The sequence below is a fragment of the Phocoena sinus genome, chromosome 5 (assembly GCF_008692025.1).
Source record: "Phocoena sinus isolate mPhoSin1 chromosome 5, mPhoSin1.pri, whole genome shotgun sequence".
NCBI classification, from domain to species: domain Eukaryota; kingdom Metazoa; phylum Chordata; class Mammalia; order Artiodactyla; family Phocoenidae; genus Phocoena; species Phocoena sinus.
Window position 1 is genome coordinate 131,244,331 of NC_045767.1, and position 19,557 is coordinate 131,263,887.

Consider the following 19,557-nt stretch of genomic DNA (forward strand, 5'->3'; position numbering starts at 1 on the left):
TGTGGAACATAAAGTTTAGTTAAACATCTGGGATTCGATTCCCAATTTATAAATTGGGGGTAATGATTCATTCCACTTACTGAGCCCTCACTGAATGGTGCGTACTGTTTTAGGTGATAGGGATTTAGCAGAGAACAAAAGACACAAAGTCCCTGCCCTCAGAGACAGCAGACATACAATAAACAAATAAACGCAGAATGCAGTAGGAAGTCTGATGGAAAAACATGAAGCGGGGTAAAGGGGATAGGAAGAATGACAGGTAAGTGGGGAGGGAGCCGCTATTCGATATAGAGCGGTTGAGAACACCTCTTTGATAAGAAGCTTGCACTTCCTTCCCCATGCGATGTGAGGGGTGTATGTGTTCGTGTGAGCATGTTGGCCTGCTTCTCTGGGGGCAGAGGGAGGGAGCTCAAAAACTGAAAAGATGTAAAAAGCACTTGGTAAGTTACGCGGCACTCTGAGAACATCAGGTATTATTATTGTTGCTATTATTTCAGGTTAAGTCTAAACTCGTAGCTTGACATTTAAGATCCTTCACAACACAGCTTTCTAACCTACCTTTCCAGTTGTATTTCCACTGCCCTGTATAAACCTAACTTCCAAATAAAATTTTCACTTTACCTAATTCACCTGGCAATTAACCATGTCCCATCTCACGTTGCTTCTCCTATTTCTTCTGTTTAAATCCTTTATTATTTTCATTTTCCATAAATTCTGTGCTCCTAATGAAATGTTAAACTTGAGCACGTCAGAGTCTTTCTATAAATTCCTTGAGGCGTTCAATAATATGATTTGGCTTTGTTTCACATACTGGTTTAATGTTTATCATCACTCCGATAAGTATTACCCTTTGGAATTTAGTGTTATACTCAATTTTGTATGAGTTTTGAATTGCCTTATTCATCATAGAACAATGTACCTTTGAGAAGCAGAATTTTTTTTTAAAATTCTGTATTGCTAAAGTGAGCCTATAACTGTGGTTAGGACTTCCCCTAAGGATTACCTCAGTGCCATTCAGACCAATAAGTATCTCCTAATCTTATGTGTCCACTTCATGACCACAATCCTAGGCATCCTCATGGCTTTTTCATGGCCTCGGGGTATTTCTTGCCAGTATACATTTGTTATTGTCTCTTGAATGACTTTCAAGTGAATATTTCCATTGAAAGAACTTCCTAGCAGTCTGAGAAATCAAGCAGAAGAGAAGGATGAGTAAAATACAGTAGAAACTATAGGATAAGCACTAAGTGAAGTTTTGGTAGATATGATGACCCTCACAAAGTATCTACATCCTAATCCCTGGAACCTATGTATATGTTACCTTGCATCGCAAAAGAGCCTTTGCAGATGTGAATAAATTAAGGAGTTTGAGCTGGGGATATTATTCTGGGTTACCTGGGTTGAACCAACATAATCACAAGAGTCTTTATAAGAGGGATGCAGGGGGCTTCCCTGGTGGCGCAGTGCTTGAGAGTCTGCCTGCCAATGCAGGGGACACGGGTTCGTGTCCCGGTCCGGGAGTATCCCACATGCCGCGGAGCGGCTGGGCCCGTGAGCCATGGCTGCTGGGCCTGCGCGTCCGGAGCCTGTGCTCTGCAGCGGGAGAGGCCACAGCGGTGAGAGGCCCGCGTACCAAAAAAAAAAAAAAAAAGAAAAAAAGGGATACAGGAGGCTCAGAGTCAGAGTAGAGGATAGAAACAGAAGTCTGAGTGATGTGGTCACAAGCCAAGGAATGCAGGCTGCCTCTAGAGGCTGGGAAAGAAGACGAAGGAACAGATTCTCTCCTCAGAGCCTTCAGAAGGAATGCAGAGCCCTAATGACCCTTTGATTTTAGCCCTGTAAAACCTATTTTCAGGCTTTGGACCTCAAAAACTATAAAATAATAAATTTTTGTTGTATTAAGCCACTAAATTTGTGGTAATTTGTTACAGCAGCAGTAGGAAACTAATACAGTGGTATAATAAAAAAAAAAGTCCTAAGCTAGGGATCTGTCACAATCTAGTCCCCACCACATGTTTATTAATTGTGTAATATCAGGAAAATCACTCTACCTCAGCTTCCTTTCCTGTAAAGTAAAATTATACATGCCTTACAGTGTCATTATGAAGACAGATAAAATTATTCATGTGAGCACCGTGCAAAGTGTTTTGTGTTATACAAATGTTAGGTGTAAAACTTTGACTTAATGTTTTCTAAACAAGGGAGAGGACTTGGAATGAAGATGTCCATCCTTGAATGTTACATCCTAACCACCCTCAGTAACTGACGTGTTATTTTAGCAGTGGTAGAAGTGGCCACCTGGCACCCTGGTCACAAACTTCCCTCCCTTAACAAAGTTGAACGTGGCTAATGGACTGCAACATTCTTTGCCCAAAAGCCAAGACACAGCCTTAACCCACCTTTAGGAAGTTGCTGTCAATCACGTAGAGCTGCCGTGAAAGAAGAAACTTATTAAAATCCCTGACCTAGTGGTTTAGAAAGTTTTGTCCCTTGGCCAGCATCACGGGCAACCCCTGTGCGCTTGTTAGTAATGCAGATCCTCAGGCCCACTCTGGGCATACTGAATCGGAATCTACATTTTAACAAGATCCCCAGGTGATTCCCATGGGAGAGAGGATATATTTTGCAGCGTTTTGAATCCCAACTGTGCAGGTCACTACTGTGTGACCTCAAGCAAAGTGTCTGAATCATCAAAGCCTCAGTTTTCTCATCAATAAGGTGGAGAATAATACCCACCTCACTGGGTCGTTATGAGAATTACAGAGGCTGCATACAAGGCGTTTCGCACAGCGCCTGCCAACAAATACTGAGTGAATATGATTTCTTTTCATTGAATCATTTGCACCATCTACAGCTGCTAACCATACTACACATCTATTCAGTGTTGCTGGAGCCGCTTTGAGTGGACACTTTCCAAAGCCATCCACGCCCAGGAGAGCGCAGTGGGGCGGGGGGAAAGGAACACTAGCAACAATGCCCTCTCCAAATACGCAGGTATCATACGTGTTGCAACACACGGGAAACGTTGGGTGGTCTCCCTGCTTTCAGATCTCCCCGGCCCGTGGCTTTATGAGAAACCGTCTGCTGGAGTCTAGACACAGCATGGAGTCTGGTGACCTGCGGGAGGGAGCGACAGCCAGAATCCCTGCTGCGTCGCTCGGGGGGGGGGGGGGGGGGGGGGGGCCCAGCCCTCTACCTTAATCCTTTTCTTAACTTTCCATCTGCTGCCGGTCCGCCTGCAGGGGCCCCGCAGCCCGCCAGCCCGTGTCCGACTGCCCCCCGGCCCGCCGTAGCAGACGCCTCAAGGCCCTCCCCAGGGACAAGCGGGCTGGGCGGGGGCGGAGCTCGGCGGCCTGCTGCCGCCACCGCCGCCGCCCCCCCCCCGCCCCCCCCTCCCCGCCCCTTCCTCGGAGGCTCCGGCGGAGCAGCACTGCGGCCGAGGACAGATGGCCGCAGCCCGGGCCTGACGGACGAGCAGTCGGGCACGTGAACTCCCACCTCCAGTTTGGCTCAGTGCCCGGCGGCGGCGGCGGCGGCGGCGGCGGCGGCGGCAGCCCCGCGGCGCCCCCCGCCGTCTCCGCCCGGCTCCTGCGCGCCGCCTCTGCTCTTTGCGTAGTAATTTCAGTTCCTGCTAGCACCCAGCTCGCTCCCGGAACGCGTCTGAAGAGGACCGCCGCTGCCGAGCCCGCCCGAGCCATCGGTGTGGCGCCGGGAGCCGCTGCTCGGGATATGCGACGGGAGGCCGCCGGCACAGCGCAGGCAGTGGCCCCGCCGCGCCGGGGAGAGCCGGGCGACAGCAGGTAGGCGACCGGCGGCCGCGGGAGGAGGCGCCCCCCCGGGCCACCTCTGCCCGGCGTCCAGCCGTAGGGGACCGGAGCTTTGCGGTGTGCTCGGTACCGATGGGAGGTGGATTCGGTCCCACATTTTGCCAGGTGGTCCTTTTTGCCTGTTGCTCTCGTCCCCATCCCAGCCTGAGCTCCAGGAGGGGCCGTCTTTCTCGCAGGTGATGAATTTCTCGGCAAGGTCATTGCTCCCTTAGGCTCTGGCTTTGAAGGTAAAAGAGAGAAGACGCCTGCTGTCCTTGTTCTTGGGAGAAGTATTTATAATCAATCAGGTCTGCACACTGAATATCCAGATAGGGAGTGTGTGTGTGTGTGTGTGTGTGTGTGTGTGCGTGCGCTCGCGCGTGTTTGGCAATACTACACAGGCATTTTTCTTATTTTCCTACGCTTATTCCCTTTAAGGGAAACATACTATCGTTATATATAATATACATGCGTTTGTGTGCATGTGTATCCACGCATTTACACATATACAGTTTTTCTTGAGAAAGGCGGAGAGAGAAGGGCGGGCAGAGGTTGATAAAGGGAAATCATTGCAGAGACCTGTTTAGTATCCAGAGGTGAACTTTGGAACCACACTGAATAAGGGTAGAGGCTAGAGGCTATAAACAGTTCTTCGGAGATGGATTTTAGAAAAGAAATCACTGCAGAACACTGTCAGCCAATACACAGACAGATCCTTATGCCAACCGGGCAGATCTACAAGATACAGGCAAGATTTCAGACGCAACAATGGACAGTGAGGGCGGGTCAGGGTGGGGGGTGGGGAAGAGAGGAATTTAAACACTGGAAAGTGAATTTTGGATGGTGGAAGGCGGCAAAGCCCCAAAGGGTTTCAAGGGCTTTTCGGAGGGGCGTTGGGAGAAATCTCAGCTTGGGGTGTAGGTAGTTCAAGGTTAAGATGATGTGAAGGTCCAGAAAGCAGCACAGGTGGTGGGAAAAAGGCAATGATTTGGAGGAGGGGAGAAACGAAGCTCTGAAAGTCACCAAGAAGCTACCGCCTTTTTTAAAGGTATCCTCTTCTTCCTGTTCAGGCAATACCTTGGATATGCTCCGTGTAAATATTTTTCACAACACATTGGTTAAAGAGCCATTGGACCATGTTTTCATTTTGGTTTTGCGAAGAATCTGGGTCATGGTGGGACTGGAAGAAACTGAAGCGTTTACAGCACCAGCAAGATTTGGAGAGAGAGTTGATTAAGGCTTTAGCTTCATGAAGTATTTACACATCTCTTGCGTGGGCTTTTGTTTGCTCTTGTTGGTACTGCTACATATTTTACTTTGATAATGCTTTGAGTGTACTTCTCCCGAATGGGCCTATTTTCCAGTTATAAACTATTCTTTCTCTTCCATTGTGTTCACCACTGGCCTGCCCTGAGTAACAACTGTGGGAATAAAGATACATGAGTCACAGCTTAAAGAAGAAAATCTTCTCTGTTGTTATCTGGGAATGGCAGGAATTTATATTAGAGAATATTCTTTTGAAATAGGATCACGAAGAACATTTTTCAAGCTTTTCGGTGCGTTTAGTGGAGGGGATAGGTTGTTGATTCATAAACAGAAAAAAGAAGTAGTAATTACCATGGCAAGCCTAGATGTTATATCATCGGAATTTATTTTGGAAACAGTGCAGAGGAACTCATAGAGATCCTTGTAAAGTGTGTTTTGGTGCGGTGAGGCTTCACCTAATCACTAATTAGACTTTTATGAAAATGCTGAGGGCAAAATTGCAAGTGTATAGCTTCATATTGGAAACAGAGGACTAAGGCATGATATGAATCAGAAGTGCCTCAATTGGAGGGCAGGGTGGGCTCCAACAAGCAGTTTTAAAATCTGGGTGTTTTTTTTAAAATTGCCTTAAAACAAATACACTTGCTCAATACGCTTAATTATTTGTCCTTTCAACATTTCCTTGGTTGTGCCCTAAATGAACTTGAAAGAATGTATTAGACACAGCTATCCTTCACCGTATGAATTTCCAGTCACAAAAGCTGCAGCCTTCAGGGAAGCGCTGAAATATTGATCATAGAATCACAAAATCATGAATAGGGACCAAAATATACAGAGGCCCGGGAAGAACAAGCAGCTCTAGGTGGTTGAAAAACTGTGAGGATATAAAGATGGAAAGATGGCGATGGAGAAGGAAGTGGCTCCATCCTCAAACTGAAGTCCAGAAGAGCTGCTAACTCATCTGGTCAGGAGACCATTTGATCCAGACAAGTTAGGTAAATGCATTCGTATTGAGGCTCTATGTTGTTCATATTACCCAAGTTTATCTCTTTCAACTATGTAGAAGCCATGTTTACCTTAATTTACAATAGCCTGATTAAAAGGGAGCTATGTCCTTGAGAAAGTCAGAATTCTCTGTGCCTCAATTTCTTCATCCACAAAATGTCTACCAGCTACTGTGCATAGTGTGAAAATAAAAGAGAATGAGGGAATAGAGATCTGAGTATTATAGAAATGCAGGGAGTCTTTATGACAGCATTGCTCAGGGCGAAAGAATAGAAAACACTTGTATATTCCAAGCATTTAATTGCCCCAGATGACTCCAAAAGGCAAAAAAAAAAAAAAAAAGTACTCAGGAAAAGCCCAAAGGCCACAGATAATTATAAAATTATTTAAAGTGAAGGAAATTATACACAGCAATCCCAGAGTAATTAATAATTGCCCTTCTAGAACTGGTCACAGCCCGTTGTGAAGTCAGTTTACTGGGTCTGATAGCACTTTTATTTTTGAAAAACAAAATAGAGTAAAACAGAATAGGCGGGCAAATAAGTATTGTTCTTGGAACTTTTAAATAGATACCTATATGTATAAACACATCAGACTATGATAAAACGTATATCTTATTATGCATCGTTTCAGAAAGTCCAAAAGCTACTGCTTTAAGTGATACAAAGAAGAGATGCTTCCAGTTTGCAAGAATCTGAGAGTCAACTAGAGATCTACTACACAAGCATTTATGCCATATTCTGAATAGCAAACTGGTCTTGAGAAAGGCAAGGGATCATAATTTACCAGTAAATTCATGGCAGTAAAGTCAGAAGAGAGGGAGATACTTGGGGACTGAATTAGTCTAGAGAAAGTTCAAAGTGGAGGTGGAACTTGAGGTAGTTTATGAAAGATGGATGGGTCTGGGTGGGCAGTGAGCAAAGGGTGGTGATATAGGAGGAGGAAGTAAAGGAGGGGGTGGGGTAATGTGAGGTTTATTTAAGTCACTTAGAAACGAAAAAAATGATTATTGAGTTGGGAGGGAGAGAATTACAGCAGAATTTCTGTTTAGACTAAAATATGACTCAAAAATCACTTATTTCTATAATTTATTTTCTATCTAAGATTTCTTTTCCTAATCCTGGTACTTTAGGAAAATCTAGACGGAAGGGCCACAATGTCAGTCATTAATCTCTTATTTCCTGCCATCTTTTTATTTCTTTTGCAATAATTTAATGGCTAAGGCTTGTTTCAAATGAATTTAATGGTCGAATTATTGATGTTATGTGATACACCACATTACAGCTTGATTATTTCATTTCTCAGAACGCAAGTATAGTCATTGGCACAGAGGGTCAAGGGTGATCAAGTGATTGCCATAAATAGAGCAAACCGCTTCTATCGTTTTCAACAAGTCTTCCTTCTTGAGTGCCTTGTAGGTGTAACCCCCGTGCTAGGCACTGGCAGCTCTGTGAAGATGAATCAGACTACTTGGTGCTCAGAATCCCGAAAGGAAGGGCAGAAACTACCAGATTTTCTCCTTCAGTCGCTCTATGACTTGTCCATCATTTTAGCTAAATATGTAAATACGTTTACATGCACTTTGAGAAATTAACATTAGAACGTTTTGCTATAGCTAAATAGTTATTTTGAGGAGGTAAAATCAGAGAAAAAAGTCATTACTTGTGTTTCTGAAAACTTTTGGAGGGCTACTCTCAGCTCATGCCGTCCTTCCTAAGCAATAAAACAATCTTACGATATTGATATCCTCTCGAATAAAGCTGTACCTTTAAGCAGGAGAACCACTGCCAGTTAAAACAGAGACTCATGTGCGTCGATTAATTGATTTGAAAGGCAGTCAAATACGGAAATTCACTTTTTTGTAAAGATGTCCTGGACTCCTCTTTCATCTTTCTCCACATCAGAATGTTTAGACTAGTGATAATCTAACTTTTTTGCATGAGTCAAGTGTGGAATAATAAAAACATTTAGAGGCTGCATTTGAATTGAAAAGGCATTTGTTGAATTTCATGGGGGAAGATGTATATACATATATATACATACTCTTACAATTCAGATTACTGTCTGGAATGCCAGTGAGAAAAATTTTCACAGCCTTTTATCTGGGCATGTTAGAGTTGGCAATACAGTAGCAGCTTTCTAATTTTTCATGTCTGTAATTAGACTGTCAGCTTTACTTTGAAGCTAGCAGTGTAACTGAGGGCCCGAATTATTATCTTCAGTCAGTAATAACTGACCCTTAGCTGGAGGGTTAAATGCTATGACCTGTGGAATCTGAATCCAAATCTGTAGGTAGGACTTGAAATCTGTATTCTGTAATGGTCCCCAAAGGATGTCAATAGCCAGCCTTGGACACCCCTGTTTAGTCCTGCTTTTATATACAAGGAAGTAGACAGATTACAGGTGAGTCCCAGACAAATTAATAAATTGTCCTAAATCACTCTTAGAACTGGGGCAAAACAATCTAGACCTCCTCTTTCTAATTCTCCACTAATGGGAGGAGGGACAGACCTGAAGTGAGGGTCTGGGAGCTCCTCAGTGGTAGGGGGAGGGAAGTCAAATTTCTCCTGCAGTCCTTCCTCCCAAATTGCGAGTCAATGCAGTGAGCTCTGTCTCAAGGGTCTGATGTGGCAGAAAAATTGTGGGGATCAGCTGTGTGATCTGAGGCCAGGTGCTTTCTTGGCCTTACACACCAGATTCAATTTTAAAATATTAATTCTTGGGTCCTAAACCCAGTGGGTACCCAAGCCATCCCTAGGAAGACTGCTTGAGTCAGTAGTCACAGCCTGTGACACTGGCAGAAGCAAGCAATCCCTGAAAAAAACTCAAGGCCAGAGAGTAAAAATCCACAAAGTAACAAGTGCCTCTAGGGACCTCAGGACTGTTGCTAATTCAGTAACAGCTGGACAGAGAGCTCCAGAGCTCCTTAAAAACTCTAATTGCGCCTACTAATTTTCTGGAGGCATAGGAGTTGCAGAGAATCCTTTTTTTTTTTTTTTTTTTTGGTACCCGGGCCTCTCACTGTTGTGGCCTCTCCCGTTGCGGAGCACAGGCTCCGGATGCGCAGGCTCAGCGGCCATGGCTCACGGGCCCAGACGCTCCATGGCACGTGGGATCTTCCCGGACCAGGGCACGAACCCGCGTCCCCTGCATCGGCAGGCGGGCTCTCAACCACTGCGCCACCAGGGAAGCCCCGAGAATTTTTTTTTTTTTTTTAAAGCCTGAATTGCAAATGGTCCAACAAAGTGAGAGATCTAGTTTAGGGGGAATACTCAAGATGTTTTATGTGGACAGATTCTTGATTGTTTTTTCAGGATATTGACTTCTAAATAGACTCAAATTAAACTAACCATATTGTGTCTATGGGAGACTCTTTCTTTATCATGTAAAACTTTGGGTAAATGAAATGCTTGAGCGAGTTAAATGTTTGTGTTCAGTATACTTTCTGAGGAATCAGAGAATCTTTTTGTTTCAATTCTTGTTGACAATCTTTCTAAAATCTAACACCCTGTGCCTGTATGTCTGCCTTAATAAGGACAATATGGCAAATACCAGGATTCAGAATTTTGCCTCGCCTCTGGGTGTTTGTTCTGAATTACACCTGTGTAGGACAGGGCTGCCGAATATAATATAGAATTTTTAAGCCGCTTTTCTTTTTTTTTCACTCAGTTGTGAATGTGCCTTCTCATGATACACTTTTAAAAAATTTGTTATTGTTCAAAAATGCAAAAGATATTTGAATCATTGTGGGTTCCACTTTGTTGGACTTTGGTCTTTGCCTTTGCCGTTACCTCACTTTGGAATGCTTATTTCTTCATCTGAAATTAGTTTCTCAATCCCCTCAAAACATGGTTTGAAGCTCAGTTATTTCAGCAAACTCTCCATGCTTCTTTAGACCTGTTTCTAACTACTGTTTTATACATAGCATGATTTTTTTTAAATAAACATTTATTTGGTTGCACCAGGTCTAAGTCGAGGCAGGCAGGCTCCCCAGCCGAGGCTCCCAGGCTCCCCAGTTGCGCAATGTGAACTCCTAGCTGTGGCATGCGTGTGGGATTTAGTTCCCTGACCAGGGATCGAACCCAGGCTCCCTTCATTGGGAGCACAGAGTCTTATCCGCTGCGCCACCAGGGAAGTCCCCATGGCGTGAATTTTTAATTTATCCTTACTTGTGTTGTTTTCTAAGCATGCCTTTCCTTGAATCCTATAAATTATTTCTCCTTGAAATATGCAGGCAAAAATGAAGTGACTAGAATTTTAATGCTAATAAGAATCTTAACCAGAGCTAAGGTTAATAAGCAGATGTACATTTCCCCCTGCATCCTTGAATATGTAAAAATTGCTTATGACAAATGGGTGTGGAGGATTGGTTTTGTTTTTCACGTTGAACAAGTTCTGAAAGCAGTCAGAGAGCAAAAATCTGCCAATGTCAGGGTCAGGGGCTAAGCTCCCACTGAGTGAAAATGGCTATGCCTTCTCCTTTCACATGGGGGATGATTTCTTCTCTACATATGTAGATTCTCAGAGCAAAAGGATGCTTTGCCATGAGCATCTGAGGGATCCGCTGCACTTCACTTAAACTGCCCGGACAGGTCTGAGGATGTACGTACGCTACAGATCAGACATTGAAAACTGGCAGTCTGTGGGCCCAGCGGGGGGATCACGTTCTACTTGGCCTGCAGGTATTTCTTTTGAATTAAGCCAATATTTAAAAATCAGAAGATCTATTCTAAAAATGAAACACCAACCCACATTCTCTAAGCTGGAGTTGAATACCAGTATGTGCTACCTCTTTATTACACTTCAGACCCCACTACTCCCCATTGTCTCCCTGACATTGAGACTTCATATAAGTCCCTTGTACTCAACAGCTTCCCTTAATTGCGAGAGCTACCTAGAAGCCGTAGATACTGAGTTCACGAAGCCTGGACTAGATGTTTTCTAAGTACCGCTGAGCTCTCCGGTGCTCTGAGCGTACTCATGAAACTGATGGGACTCTACACAGTAGAGAGATCATTGTTCTGAATGCAGTTAACCCCCATAAACTACAGTGAGAGTCTGAACAGTTTTCATCATCAAAATATGTAGATTCTGTGAAAGGGTAATGAATACAGACTGAGTTGACCTGGCCTGTTAAGAAGAGAATAGTGGAAATTTTTGTTTGCTTGCTTTTTACTCTACCACGTGTTGCAAAAAGCAAAACAAACAAACGAAAAGTTTGATCAATTATTTACTCTTTAACTTGACCATGATTACAGTTTTACATTGGATTGCTTTTTTTTTTTTAAATTGAGGTATAGTTGATTTACAATATAGTGTTAGTTTCAGGTGTACAGTAAAGTGATTCAGTTATATATATATGTGTGTGTGTGTGTATATATATGTGTACATGTATGTATATATATATTCCTTTTCAGATTCTTTCCACTTATAGGTTATTGCAAAATATTCAGTATAGTTCCCTGTGCTCTACAGTAGGCCCCTGTTGTTTAGCGTTATGTATTTTTAAATGCACCATATCTTTGTTTTACGTACAATTCTTTCCATAGACACTACACATGCATAGCCTCCTGAAAGCCCAAAGCATATCTCGAGCTTTCGGTAGATGGTACATTCTGTTTGGTAGGCAGGGCAGTTGAGAATAAACCGTCAGGGCTGGTATCGACTCGTATCCCAGTTTGTAGCTGTGGTCTGCACGCCTGAGGAAGGGTCACCTGACGATGGTAGTTGGCTGTGCTTCCAACCTGCGGCTGCAGCTGCCCAGCTCCCTGTGCAGTCTGGCTACTTGATTGTGTGGAACTGCTCTGTTCATGTGACTGAAAATGAGGTGACCCTGTCAGGGTTGATTTATTCGTGTTGTAAATAAAAACAAATGCCCTTCGGAGACAACAAGATGGAAAACGCAGGCAGATGCCTAAAGTAGAGAAAGCGCTTCCCAGCTCTGACATCTCTCCTACTTTCTCAACTCCCGCTGCCACTCTCCTTCCTCGTGCACACTTCATGCCTGCCACCTCCACATCGCGCCTCCCACTTTACTTCTAAAAACGTCGTCGCACCTAATTATTAAGCCCAAAGTATCAGTGCTTCAGCAGCTTCACTCCAAGAAGACAGTGCTGAGAATAGTATCAGTGGAAGCCAGCGGAGGACACGGTGCTACATCGACTCCGTGCTTTCTTGGGACAGAGTGTATTTCCTTCTAGAATAATGTCCAAATCTTTAAGCAGTAGGCATCACCTGAAGTGTATTGATAATATATACAAAACCAGAGGTGTTCAAATTCTTTAGGGATAAAGTTATTTTTTCCTTAGTGATTTTCAGTACCTTAAATTTAGTTACACTGAAACTCTTATGCTCTCTTATGAAACTATTCTCCTATTCCCCCGGTAGTTATTTTGATGTTTAAAATTGCAGTGATGGGTTTTTAAAGATCATTCCTCTGGGGTTTGTGGCTTTTGAGCGGTGAGTCCAAGTCTCAGGAAGGGATGATCAAAGTTAATAATCTGAACTGGACTGGGTTGAGGGTACATCAGTACTTCTGCTTGGTAAATCAAAGAAAAGCATTCCTCAAACTGGAAGTAGGAATTTATTTAGGAGTTGAAGGATAGAATGTGAGAGAGGGCTGGCAGAAGACCCTGATTTAAGGAGGATGGATGCTTGGATCATTTAATAAGTTGGTGTTGAGTACTTTATATCTTAGACCTTGTGCTATGTGCTAGGGATTCAAAGTTGAATAAAACATAATCTGAACTTTCAAAATAATTCCCAGACTACTGGATTAGATAAACTTATTGATAAATGTGGCTCAGCAAAGTTACAGTGGACTCTTCTCCTGGTCAGGATCTCCGGGATTTCCCCAGCAGCCTAACACCCAGGCTCCTTTCTCAGTCCCAACCAAGCAGCCCCTGTACCTCCCTCTTCCTTCCTCAGGCCCTAGCAATTCAGCTCAATTTCTGTCCGTCTTCACAGCTTCACCACCTTCTCGCCACACATGGGTTCCTTTTTTCCTAGCCAGGCCAACATGAAAACTAGAAGAAGTCTTTCCCACACTGTACTTCCTTCATGCCATCAAAAATAAAAACATAGACACATGTATTTTCAACTTCATCCTGCTAAACACAACTAAGAAACAGAGGGTCCCAAGAGTGACTAAGATGGGGCAGATACAAGATTAAGAAATCTTCTAAGTCTCTGGGTGGCTAGTCTGAATACTATAGGACGTTTCCTCCCCATGAGTATACCAGAAACTCTGTGTCACTTCATCCGCTCTCTTTCTTTTCTATTCGAGAAAACATCTACAAATGCAAGTGAGATGAATGAGAGTAACATTATTATAGAAATGACTATTATCGAGATTGGCATAGCTGACAGTAGAGAAAACTGCTCTAAATGATTCTTTTCATAAATCATTTGTTGTCATTGGTACTTTATCATTGCTCATAAACAGTTTGTGATACACTAGTGTATTATTAGATGGTTTAAAGGTCATGGTTTTACACCATTACTTAGACTCTCAGGGATAACCTCCACCCTAGGGGGGATGATCTTGAGTCAGATCATTATTGGGTAATGTACCCATTTCAAGGTGCTGAAAATACCTGGCTGTTTTCAGAGTTGCTCAGTGAAATGCCCCATGCCCTCGTACTATCCTTTTTTTCCTAAGGTGGTACTCATCACTTTACCCTGGTTTTCCTCTCCAGGGTTAGGACCCTGAAGGTTCAAATGGTAATTCATGTCTCTGCAAAGCCCTGGTGAATGACTGCATCTCTGTGTGTTTACCCCTACTTAGAGGAGAACTTCCTAGCCTTGCTGCCCAGGAGGTAGTGGCAGAGGGAGAAGGGGGGAGGGTACCTGGATTACAGAACTAATGATGATGAGTGGGAAAGAACAAAAGACCAGCCAGACACATGAGGGAAGAGGAAGTAAAGCGGGGTAAATGGGTGCAAGAGACCAAAGGACCCACTCAGGCCACTTTGCCGTCTTGGTCCTAGGGCGCGAGAGAACGGAATACATGTCTCTTTATCCATCTGCTTTCCACTGTAAGGAAACTGGACATGGGTAGATTATAGATGTGTATAATTAATGACCTCTGACTCTTTCAAAACTTCATTCTTTAGGCTCCTCTGCCAGTAGCATCTGCTAAACTCATTTCTCATTTGAACAAATCTGTGAGGTTTGTACTATTACTTTCCGCATTTTAGAGAGGAGCAAACAGATTCAGTAACTTGCCCAGAGTCCCTCAGATACCACTTGATAGAGCTGTGTGAGAATCCAGACTTGTCTACAACTTCAGAGGCACTGGGCTACATACACTGCAATATCTGAACGTTATTAACATTAATACTATGAGTCAAAACATGAGGAATGGGCGGGATTTTACAGACTGCTCTTTCCTATCTCAGATTTCATTTCATGTTGTTTAAAGAGCAAATGTGAAAGCTTCTAGGTCAGTGATAAGTCATTCTTTCAGCAAACAGGGGGAGCTCAAGGACAAACATTTTAGGATGAAACTTTGTAAATCTTTGTATAGGTGGTAAACTTGCAAAACAAAACATTTTATCAATATCCAGGTGACACATATGTCCTACAAACAACATGTCTATTTCTTGAAAGAAAAACCAATTTCACACTGCCACGCGCACACACACGTGCACATTCTCACATATAACAAGAAAGAAAACCAGGCATGAGTCTGCGTTTAGCTTTCCCAATGGACTTTGGACCTAGAAACTATTTATAGCACTAGTGTTTCCGTGATTGATGTTTTAATCACAGACATTCATTTACTTATGAAAGTGAGCGATTCCTTATTACAGCTTGTAGCTAAGTGTTCTGGTTGCAAATTGAAGGCTGAACAAAAGGTAATCTATGTACAGGAGGCCCATTTGAGACAAATTCCTTCTTAAAACTCTATTTCTGACAAACTAACGGTGCTTGACAGGAGGATGGATATACATATATTTGTCCATTTCAAACATGAAAATCCACTAATTGTTTTCACGTAGTGACTTCTGCCTTAGTATGTTTAAGTAATAAGTGATTGATTTTTTTCTAGTTAAAAGAAAGAAAACAAAAGTCCCCTACAGGCACTAGCCTTGTCCCTGGACTCTTGTCATCAATATGGAATGTCTTTACCACTTTGTGTTGTTTCAAAATACAAACTCTGTTCCAGAGGGTAACACAGCGGAATGCACTGCTTTTCAGAGTGAGGGAGATTCCCATCAGTGACCTGTGAGATGATCTTAGGTAGTATATGGATTTACTTTGTATTGAATAGTTATGAATTTCTTTTAATATAAAAATACTTAGAATAAATTTTAAAGTATATATTTTAAAATATGCTATATGAAAAATATATCACTGGCACAACAAACCTGTGATCTTACAGGTCATTTCTTAAGGCTAGGCTAATATTTTTAACTAGTGCACCAGTTACAGTCAATTGAATGAAAAATAGTAAGTCAAAAATCATTTAGAGGGGGCTTCCCTGGTGACGCAGTGGTTGAGAGTCTGCCTGCCGATGCAGGGGACACAGGTTCGTGCCCTGGTCCAGGAAGATCCCACATGCCACGGAGCGGCTGGGCCCGTGAGCCATGGCGGCTGAGCCTGCACGTCCGGAGCCTGTGCTCCGCAACGGGAGAGGCCACAACAGTGAGAGGCCCGCGTACCACAAAAAAAAAAAAAAAAAATCATTTAGATAAGAAGTACATAAGACAGAAATCATGAGAGAGGTACACAGGTGTCACAATCTGTGAAAGGGGTACATGAAATCATGTCATTGCCCAAGGCTCCTCAGGTTCTCTCTAGAAATGAGAAGGTTAGTCCAGGAATCCCTAAGATCAATTCTAGCTCTAATGTCCAATTATTTTTAACAGTCTATTCTTGGGCCTGTTTTCTAAATTTTGGTTCTCTTCAGCCTTTTCTGGACCTTAAAGATATCCTTCTTATCTTCCCCCCTCCATCAGCAGCAAGCATTCACGCATTCATTCATTTACACCACATACCCCTGAAACAAACATTCTGTGGAGAACTTACATACTAGGTAATGTGGGCAAACAAGAAAGCTACAGAATTGTGTACCCCTGACTTCAGTTTTAAGTGAGTATACATGTCTGTTATTCCCATTGAAGTTGAAGCCCTTGAAAGCCCTGGACTTCCGCCATAATCTTTTTTTTGTACTTCCTGAACAACTAAAAGATCTTCAGTGGAAAGTCCCTTCATTGATAAAAACACATTATCAAGGCTCACATTACAAATTTAAAACATGTGTTGTGCAAATCCTGAATAGGATTACACATGAGAATGGACAAAAGGCCTTTCTATATTTCACAGCTAGAGTGGTCTAATGCTTGGGATCTTCTGAACACAAAGGGGAAAAAAAAACAGTACTTTCTTGATTTTTGAGTTGAGAGCAATGCAGTCGGTCAGCTAGAAATTTTTACAGGTCTGAGTGAAATGAGGCATACCTCAGGTGTTTTTTTTTGAATTCAGTTACGTTGAGGGAGGAATTGAGTTTCAGTGGTGTTTATTGTTTTTCTATATAATTTACCCCCAAATACATGGTTAAGGTATAACTATTATTATGACTATATTTCTTTGGTCATTTGTCCTTGAGAAACATTGCAAAAATGTTGTAAAGCACCTGAGTGTTGTAAGTAGAAATTGTCACAAACATCTGTGTAATGTCAATTGAGCTCTTTTACGCTTGCCAGCGATTCATAAGATTCTCCTACACTGGCGAAAAGGATATAGCTGTGGTTTCCTGCTGGAGTTTCTGTATAATAGTGAGAAAAGCATCAGAGGACGCAGTTGCTTGTGGTTGTTCGTTCAAGCACTGCTGTTCTTTTCTTTCTTGTAAAAAACAGGAAGCTGAAGTTTGTTTTTTACTCAGTTCAATTGATGTTTAATAAGGACGTATCCGTGTACCGCTATGGGAGGATGTAAAGATGAAAAATGCATCCCTGCCTTAAAAGACCATAAAATCTTAACATTAAGAATAAGAGGTTGAAATATTCATGGCAGTATTTATCTACTTTCAGTGCGCATACATTGTGATAACAATTAATTGAAATTGTTTTCAAAATGTTAATGTTTATGTTTTGTCATAGCAGGTATAACATTCCAAGTGTCACATTAAAACATATTTTGAAGAAACAGCTAGTTAGTGCGGGTGGTTTTTCATGCTAGTAATTGCACCAAAGTTCAAATTAGTTTGTTAGTTTTTCTGTATTCTCTGGTGATGTGTCAAACTTCTAATTCCCCAGCCCAGTAGTTCTGAGGGGAATTGGGCAAAAGAGCATATTCCAAGTCCCTTTCTCAAAGAGAAGGTAAAATAAAATGATATACTTAGGCTTGATAAATCAGTACGATTGCATTTGACACTATCGTAAATTTCAAAGAAAGAAAGCCATGCACAAAAAGAATATTTGTAACCAAGTATGTATTCTGAATAGAAATGATTTAATGGAAGCCATATTAGGAAAGCAGAACCACTATGGTGATATGGAATAATGGATTTTAGACCTTGCACAGTTGTGGGAGCTTACAGAAAAGTTTATGAGCAGTGGTTGCTTTTGCATCTGGTATTGGGTCTGAAGTCATCATAGGTTAGCAGAGCTGGCAGTGGAAAGAAAAGCTGGATGTGAAGTGGAGACAAGCAAGGACAGACTAGAGCCTATGTTGGACTCCTGTCTCCTTCAGCCTCAGTGACCTGGGAGAACTGTGGAAGGAGCTGGCACTCTGCACTGCAAAGCTGTTTGTGCACCTGGGCCAAAAGGTGACGATGGGGATCTGGTGGGAGGCAAAGGACCAAAGCCTGGCTGCTGCCCGACTCCACCAAAGTGAACCGGAAGATCAGCGCCCAGCACCTGTTGCACCACACTGCCCTTCTGAAACTAGAAACACTGCCGCTTCACTTCTGCCTTCCAAACCTCACCTAGGTTTCCCTTGTAACCAATTGTAACGAAGAGCCATTTAGAGAAGGGAATTCTGGGAATGGATTTCCATCTGAGCTAAACTGACAGCTGGTACAAAATCATCACAGAAACTAGCCACTAGGAAGAGAAATGTCTAAGGTCAGACAGTCCCTTGTTTTTGAATTCTGTAAGAATCCTTCCTGCTAAAGGACTCAGAATCCAATCTGCTCGTGGATTATGTTGCAGACATTTTATTCTATTTTATACAAATTTTCTTCTATACACAACTATAAGTTGTTGGTTTACTTACACTCAAAAACTAAAGCTTCAGAAGGAGTATTTATTTTAAAAGTTCCAAGATTTATGTCATTTAAGCCACTGAGCTCATCTCTTCAAAATATATATCATCTTGCAATATAAAAGTTAATGAGATTAACTCAGCACATGTCTGGGTGATATAGCGATAAACATATTTTCTGCCATAGTAGATTCCAAACTCCATTTTTAGATTTCTGTAGGTGCTACACAAGGTTCGTATAATATCATGTTACAGAAAAGCAAAAGCTTGTTTAGAGAGAGAAGCTGCCTTCCCGATGTTTCTTTTATTTATTTTTTGTTTTTCTTTGAGACTCTTTTTTCTTTTTTAACATCTTTATTGGAGTATAATTGCTTTACAATGGTGTGTTAGTTTCTGCTTTATAACAAAGTGAATCAGTTATACATATGTCCCCATATCTCTTCCCTCTCGCATCTCCCTCCCTCCCACCCTCGCTATCTTTGAGACTCTTTTGCTTGTAAGGATGTATACAGTGGTGCTATATGAAGTGGTGAGCTTATTAATGGTAGAAGGATTCAACCAGCTGCTATAGCCAGAATTCCTGCAATGACTGGGAGGTTGGCCTTCAGAGCTTCTGAGACTCATTCCACTTTTGAGATTCTTTGAGTCATTATCAGTGACTCTCAACCCCTTTTTTTTGGCCCCCAACTCACTTGATAAATGATGTCTACAGTTGGGTACCCCTTGTAATTCTAACTTTTTCTCTCTCACTTAAAAAACACATTAAAATGCAAGTAAGTGATCTAACTCAAAAAATAAATTATAAATAAATACGCATTGTCCCTTACTTAAGTACTAGGAAGAAAAATCTTGTCTTTCATATACGCACGAGAAATCCGTCAAAAAACAGATCACAACCATATTTTGCCATGCTAACCGTATTTTCTAATTTACTGCTTAGTAAAGCAAGAAAACAAAAATCTATAGTTTACACAAATAAAAATGGAAAGATCCATAACAAGGCAGGAAAATGCATAGTTTTATAAAAATTCCTGTAGTATACAACAACTGATGAAATTAGGCAATGCTATCTTACGTTTTGGATGCGTTAGTTGTATTGTTGTGTGTGTTGATCTAATCGGATCATAGACATGCATTTATTGAAGAAGCACGTGGTATTGGCCTATCGTTGCGAATCTCTGCACTTGGGCTAGGGTAACAGTGCATCATGTGTACACAGGTGGCTAGGATTTACTCCTTATCCACTAATGAATCTGCAGTCTAGTAGGAG

The 19,557-nt window shown here is 42.2% G+C and overlaps 1 protein-coding gene across 1 annotated transcript in view; it reads left to right on the plus strand.

Annotated features, from left to right (window-relative positions):
- Positions 1–224: 224 nt before the first annotated feature.
- Positions 225–19,557, plus strand: part of LOC116754019 (mannosyl-oligosaccharide 1,2-alpha-mannosidase IA-like) — a 71,151-nt gene continuing 51,818 nt past the window's right edge. Inside the window, exons 1-2 of the mRNA XM_032632019.1 lie at positions 225–259; positions 3,414–3,800. Of these exons, the coding sequence (XP_032487910.1) occupies positions 225–259; positions 3,414–3,800 (422 nt within the window). The remainder of the gene's footprint in view (positions 260–3,413; positions 3,801–19,557) is intronic.